Here is a 6,728-nt window from a genome sequence, read left to right as displayed (position 1 = left end):
GGGGAGCGGGCTGCCCTGGGGTTACCCTCCCAGCAGTGTAAGCCCTTCCCCTTGGTCCTGTTCTGGGAATCCTGGGCTTACTCGTCATCATTTACTGCCAGGGATAATGGATGTATTCGCGCGTCTCCCCGTTATCGCAATGTCCTTGTGGGATATAACGTCAGTCTCTGGCATTTCTGTCATTTTAGCCAAAAAGTGTCACTCGTGAGCGTGAGGCTGACCCGAAGGTGTTCCTGGTTTTTGCAGATATGGGCGTTCTTGTCCTGGAGGTCCTAACCAAACGAGACCACCTGCTCCTCGGCAGGGCACGGATCACTGAACTGTCCCAGCTCTCCCCCAGCCATCCCATCAAAGGTTCTTTTGCTGTGCTGTCACCAACATCGGATAAACTCGGGGAGCTGCAGGTAGCCTTCGTGTCTTTGCTCATTATTACATGATATTAATATAAATTATGTGCTGTGACACTGGCACAGTCAGGTGCAGGATGAAGCTGTGCATGGCACACTGCAGGCCTGCTCTGTGTCCAAGACATTTCTGAGCTAAGGTAAGAAATTAAAAAAAACCCAAATACTGGCAGTCTTTGCTTTATTTTGTTTAGAGGGATGTGGGGGAGTTGAGCTTAATGAGGAGCATGTGGTCACCTCTACACTGACAGTGAGTATTAACTGTGGATTTAAAATGGATATTTGGCTCTTACACTTCACTGGGCTAGAGTAAGAGAAGATTTTAACATCTGGAATTAAGAAAGTCCTGTCTTGCAGCCCTGGCTCTGCATATCTGATTAAGAAAGGCAGTTGGCTGGATTTGAAATGTGGAACGAGAAACAAGTAGTTGTAAATATGTGGCATAGCTGTGTGATGTAAATATTACTTTATGTAGAAAAGCAGCAGTTCTCCATTGCACAACAGGTGAAGGTGAATGCAGCGTTTACTGCACTTAGATAGGAAAAGACAAAGCAATATTTCCACATCCTGTCTTCCAGGTGTCACTGGTTCTAGAGCCTCTGCCAGAGCTGTATGGCACCAGCAGCTGCGTGCCAGCCACGCAAGGAGGTTCAGATGCTGCTGCTGCCCAGGGAAGCAGCAAGTCCCAGCTTCCTGCTCCATCCCAGCAGCCCAGGCACCCCCGGGTGGCTGCTGAACAGGAATTTGTTGACAACAGCAAAGCCACATCTCCTAGGTACCCTTTTTCTTTTTTCCTCATGACAAAGCTGTGGTTTATTTTGCAGTTCGCACAGAATTTTTAAGCAGTGTCAGTACACTTGTGAGTTATGGGACGCTTGATCTTTTCAAACATGCATTTTATATGAAATCCAGGATGTTGAGGGTTTCCAAGGTGACAGGGACAATTTCTTGTCTGTCAGAAATTTGCTTCTTAGGTTGACTTAGTTCAAGTCAAGCAAGTTCACACAAGAGGTGCCTCAAACCATGGAATCACCAAATAATCTGGGTTGGAAGGGATCTTAAGGCTCATCTCATTTCATCCCTGCTGCCAGAACACCTTCCACTATCCCAGGCTGCTCCAAGCCCCATCCAGCCTGGCCTTGGACATGCCAGACAGGCAGCCACAGCTTCTCTGGGTAACCTGTGCCAGAGTTTCACCATGCTCCAGCAAAGAGCTTTCTCCTGATATCTAATGTGAACCTACCCTCTGGCAGTGGGGAGCTGTTCACCCTTGTCCTGTCACAACGTGCTCTTATGAAAAAGATCTTTTAAAAAGCCTTTTTTAAAAAAAATATTTTACTTGCAGCTTGGGTGGGTCTCTCTGATGGTCTCAGTGGCAGATGAGGAATCATTAGAATAACATGTCATGTTTCCTTTTGGAGAATTTGCAGAGTTCTGAATCCCTTTACCCACGCCCTGGAGTTGTCACCGAAATACAGTTTCATTTTTCCCTAGAGGAAAGGACCAAGAGAACTCTGAGAACGTGAAGAACACCTTTCCTGCTCCTCGTGCCCGTGTGATTTCTCCGGAGGAGCATGTGGAGATGAGCCCTGAGAATCAGCTCCTGTCCTTCCCCAGCAGCGCCGATCCCACAGCGCTTCCCGGGGGGAGCACACGGCTGCTCTCCATGCACAGCCCGGCTGCAAGGGACCTGCTGGCAGGTTGGTGTGCAGCTCTCCACTTTTGGACTTCGCTGCAAACAGCTCTCGATGGTATTTCGTCTGCCTGTCTGGTTTTCTGAGTGTCTGTCAGGTTTTCTGAAGGGAAAGAGAGGCTTTGCACCCTTTTGCTGCATTATTCCAAAAAGGCCTTCCCTTCAAATCCACTCTTGCCTGGGCTGGATTGGAATCAGCATTGGAGTAGGGCACGTTTCCATATGTGCTGTCTTTTGAGTTCCATATTTACAGAAAAGAGCAAAAATCGGACATCCTGAAGTGGCAAATTGCTCTTCCCTAAATTAGTCCTGCTCCTGTATCCCAATAATGCCCTTCAGTACCTGACCTTGTGTGTGCACAAATTCCTTGTGCAGTGGGAGACTGATGGAGGATCACCCTCCCTCACTCCCAGCTCAGCTGTTTTCTGGTGTATAAAACATATCTGATCCCCAGCGCACCAAGATCTCTTTTTAACAGCAGAAAATAAGTTTCTTGACTGTAGCTCACACATTGACTGTGTCTACACATGGCTTTTAAAATGCACTTGAATGCTGAAATGAAATCCTTGTGCTTCTTTCCCAGCTCTCTTGGATCAAGGCAGTAAACTCCGTGATGCCATGGTTGTTTCTGCAATGAAGTCCAGCCCAGACATGGAGATTGAACTGAATAAAATGTCTCATTTCATAGAGACAGACAATTTTAAAATACCAGCAAAGTGAGTTTGGATTGGGGGAAGTGAGATTCAAGCTCCAGACCATAAATTTTGAGGGTTTATCCAGAAAACTGTAGAGATAGTGAGATACATAGGATGTGGTTTTGGGTGAAGTAGCACATCATTCAAATGGGAAGTTAATTTCTACTTCTGAATAAATGCCTACTTTTTGTGAATTCATTTTAATCTTCATGTAGTAAGCCTTGATATAAATATTTGATTTTAATTTAATTTCTTAGTGTATTTGTATTTAGTTAGAAGTCATTTGTCAAGGAAATATTACATTCTGGTGGGGAATAAGAGTAGTGCAATACAGTGCAATTGAAATGGCACTGCATCACAAGGAACAGTTTTTCAGAGAAGTGTAAGTAATTGATGACCTAAATGCATGGTGTTTTCTTAGGAGAAAAAAAAAATAGATTTCTTGGTTTTCCTCTGGAAAAATGTGAATATTGCCTGTTGTTCTGTGATAACCAGAAAGCAATGTCATTGTCTTTGACAGTCAGTGATGCTATTGCAAATTCAATTTCATTTCTTTCTGCACAAACTGTTTGTGTTAAAGTAGATTATTTTGGACTTCACAGAAAAAAAACTGGTAAAGTGATTAATGGATTCATCTTGAGCATGCCTTAATGTCTTTATTTTTCCATTTTCTGCTGTCTGTGCTTCCACTGCTGTTACCCAGGAGCCCAAGAGGCTTGAAGTCCAGTTTTGTGCCCACTCCTGAGGATCCCCATCACTTTGGATCTGAAGTTTCAGGTCAGCACTTTGACCTAAACTCTGAAGAAAGAGCAATCCAGTTACTGATGGGCAGGTGAGTGTGATTCACTGGAGGCTTCTGCAAAATGGTCCTTGTCTGACCATTTTGAAAAGTGTCTCTTGACCCTTCAGGTTGTCCAGATTTTTGGGAATGTAACCAGTGACTCGTGTGCAAGTGATGGAGGTGTTTTATAGCTCTGCTTTAATGCATGGCAACCTGGATAGCTCCAGGTCACTTGGTGTGAAAGTGGTGTCAGAAAGATTAACCACAATTTTTCATAAAACAAATACCTTGTTTATTGGGAGAAGAAACACTGTAAATTAAAACTAATGAGAAACTATAGCTATTTTTAATCTTTCTCCAGACATTAAATGCACCTTTTCCTCTCATTTTGCGTAGCAGGAGCATAAATGGTGCTTCCATTGTGTCCACATCTGCACCCTGAACACACAGCTTCTGGGTCAGATATGGTTCGGAATTTATGATTGATGTTTCTTGTGCCCCGCACTTATTTTTTCACTGTGGTTTATCACACAGTGATTACCTGCACTGTAGTGTTGCAGATCATAAAATGATTTTAAACTCACAGCACAGAGGAAAACCTTAAACCAAACTAACCCCAGGTTGTCCCCAGGTGACCCTGCAGGCTGGCTCACAGACGTGCTCTGTGAGCACAGTTTGCCCCTGGCTGGAGCCAGCGTGGCCCCAATCCAGGATAAAACTGGCACCACTGTCCACGTGCCTTGGAGACTGACTGCAGAACATGGAACACTGAGGTGTGCTTCTTTCTCCTGTATCCACAGTGCTGATTTCTCCCCGGGGCACTTCTGGGATCGGACAGGCTCCCTGTGGGATTCTCTCTCCCTTGGCAGCGAGGTGTATGACAGTGAACTCGGTGATCCCCACTACGACCAGAGTCTGCTGGAGAAGCTTTTTTACACAGCTCCTGTAAGTGGAGATCCAAAGGGAAATGTGCACTCCCTCATGTGCAGAGCAATGGAGGCTTGCATGATCAGGAAAATGACAGATTGCAGTAATTTAGAGCTGAATAAGAATTAAGTATCATACAAATGCTTGTGAGTACATGTGCACATTGCTTAAAATTAGTATTATTAAAAGACTATTGTTAAGACTACAAAGTCAAGCATTGAGTTTGGAAATTGCTGCGATTGAGGCTGTCCAGGGAGATTTTCTGTTTTTAAAATCCCTGAAATTTTGATACCATTTTAATTGTTTCAGTTGATGCAATGCACAAGTTGTTTTCCATTTATGTATTGTGACCATTATGGAACTCTCTGTACAATGACAATTAACTTCTTATTTATGTACATTCTTTCTGCTTTAGAAATCTGATTCCAGTTTGAGTGATTTCCTCAGCGATGATGATGTTAAGTCCTCAAAAAAAGCATCCAAGACAGAAACTCTCAAAAAAGTGGCTCCAGTGAATCCACAGAAGGAATTTCATGCCTTTGATCAGAATGTGACAGAAACTAAGCCCAGGTAGTTACATCAGTGACTTTTGTTTTGACCTCATCTAAACTGCATTCCCTTTTTTTTGTATGGAACCAATAAAAGTGTCCCTAAAGATCCAATTATCAAGCCTATCTTATACAATACAGTTAATGTAAAGGTTTTGTGACTATTTTTTTTCCATTTTAGCTCCAAAAAATTATTTCTGATTATTTTTCTGACTAACGCTGCTGTTCTTACATCAGGTAAAATTCATACCCCCAGAGGAACCAACACAAAATCATAAAGCATTTGCAATTCAAGTCTTGCAAATTACACAAATGAGATTTAAAACTATGGCAAAAATCCTGTTGCTGTTCCTCTGCAGCAGAGGCTTGTCTTGTGTATAACTGTATGATCTCCCTGCTTTTGTACATGGCATTAAATGAAGCTTTTCTTTTTGAAGAATCAGGAAAAGATTTTTTTCAGATCAGAATGTGGAACATGCACTTTCAGAGTTTTTTTTTTTCTGCAGTTATGGACCTCAGATATTGTGAGATTTTTGTTACAGAGAATTATAGAGACCACCAAATTTGTTGTAAAAATATGTTTTAAATGTGTATTTTAGTGAACATTGGGCAGTTTTTAAGTAACATCCCACCTAGCTACAATTCTCCCTTTATGTGGTCATGACAAGAATGTTTCTGCAGTCCTGATCCTCAGTTCTGTGTCTCCAGCTGCTCTCCCACTGCTCCTCCAGAAGACCACAGGGGAATGTCTCTTCTCACATCCTTGGGTGCAGACAGGTTGGCATTGCTGCAGCGAGTACACCTCGCCAGAGTCACCATAGAAAGCCTGAAAATCCCTCCTGAGAGCATCCAGATCTCCCCCAGGAGGAAAGGTTTGCTGGGGAAGCCTCCACGGCCCATGTCTGTTCATAAGTGGTAAGGGGGATTGTTTCTTCCTGGTTTGTGTGCTGTGCCTTCAGGGGAGGTTTCCCTGAGCTCCCCTGTGTAATGCAGCTTCCCCAGGCTCTCCAGGCTTCTGTTCCTTGAGGGAATTGTATCCCATGGACTTGGGAAAGGTAGAGATGTGACTGATTTATCCTGATGTGGGCTCACTTCATTCAGGCTGTGCCTTTCCCAGGGTTTTGGGGAGCTGCAGATGTATTTTGTGCCTGGCAGTACACTGAAAACAAAAGGGGGTTTATTGGAGGAGAATTTGGCACATAGATAATCTATGGAAGGAATTCATAGAATAGGTGTTTCAATTATCCTAAAAAAGTGTTACAGTCAGCTGTGAATCTGGAACTTGCCTGCTGTGTTCAGTTTCATGACTCGCATCAGATTCTTGATGGATTGTGGTCACCCTTCCACTATTTTATTCTCAGCACCTTCTTTGTGGAGTACCACTTCCCTGTGAGGGTCTCAAAGGATGAAAAAGGACAGGTCTCCATAGCAACAGAAGCAATTCGAGTAGCCTCCAGTAAAATCACAGATGATGGTAAGAGCATCATTTTTCCCCCTTAGATTTAGTTTTCTTGACTCCATCTCTTAGAAATTATTTAGCAGTGTGGTCCTCATGTTTCCTTTGCTGCCTGAAAATCACAGTGTGATTAGTGGGACCTCTAACCCCAGACTTACCATGCAATGATCCTCTCAGGGAGCAGGAAGTGATTTTTTAAATTATTTTTTCTTCCAAGAGGAATT

General features: G+C 43.4%; 1 protein-coding gene across 5 annotated transcripts in view; it reads left to right on the top strand.

The window, feature by feature from the left end:
- Positions 1-6,728, top strand: part of C2CD3 (C2 domain containing 3 centriole elongation regulator) — a 35,976-nt gene that overhangs the window by 221 nt on the left and 29,027 nt on the right. For 4 of the 5 annotated variants that reach the window (XR_005626327.1, XR_005626326.1, XM_039697043.1 and 1 more), the window contains exons 2-10: positions 247-404; positions 983-1,179; positions 1,899-2,104; positions 2,681-2,813; positions 3,496-3,624; positions 4,374-4,518; positions 4,916-5,070; positions 5,757-5,963; positions 6,410-6,522. Coding sequence is in view for 3 of the 5 variants with exons in the window: in XM_039697043.1 (XP_039552977.1) it covers positions 247-404; positions 983-1,179; positions 1,899-2,104; positions 2,681-2,813; positions 3,496-3,624; positions 4,374-4,518; positions 4,916-5,070; positions 5,757-5,963; positions 6,410-6,522 (1,443 nt within the window). In the remaining 2 variants the exon portion in view is untranslated. Of the gene's footprint in view, positions 1-246; positions 405-982; positions 1,180-1,898; positions 2,105-2,680; positions 2,814-3,495; positions 3,625-4,373; positions 4,519-4,915; positions 5,071-5,756; positions 5,964-6,409; positions 6,523-6,728 lie in introns of those variants that run through there. The other variant, XM_039697046.1, reaches the window with a different exon arrangement.

This window comes from Passer montanus, unplaced genomic scaffold (genome assembly GCF_014805655.1).
Source record: "Passer montanus isolate IOZ18808 unplaced genomic scaffold, ASM1480565v1 scaffold116, whole genome shotgun sequence".
Classification (NCBI taxonomy): domain Eukaryota; kingdom Metazoa; phylum Chordata; class Aves; order Passeriformes; family Passeridae; genus Passer; species Passer montanus.
This window is presented reverse-complemented; position numbering and strand designations above follow the sequence as displayed.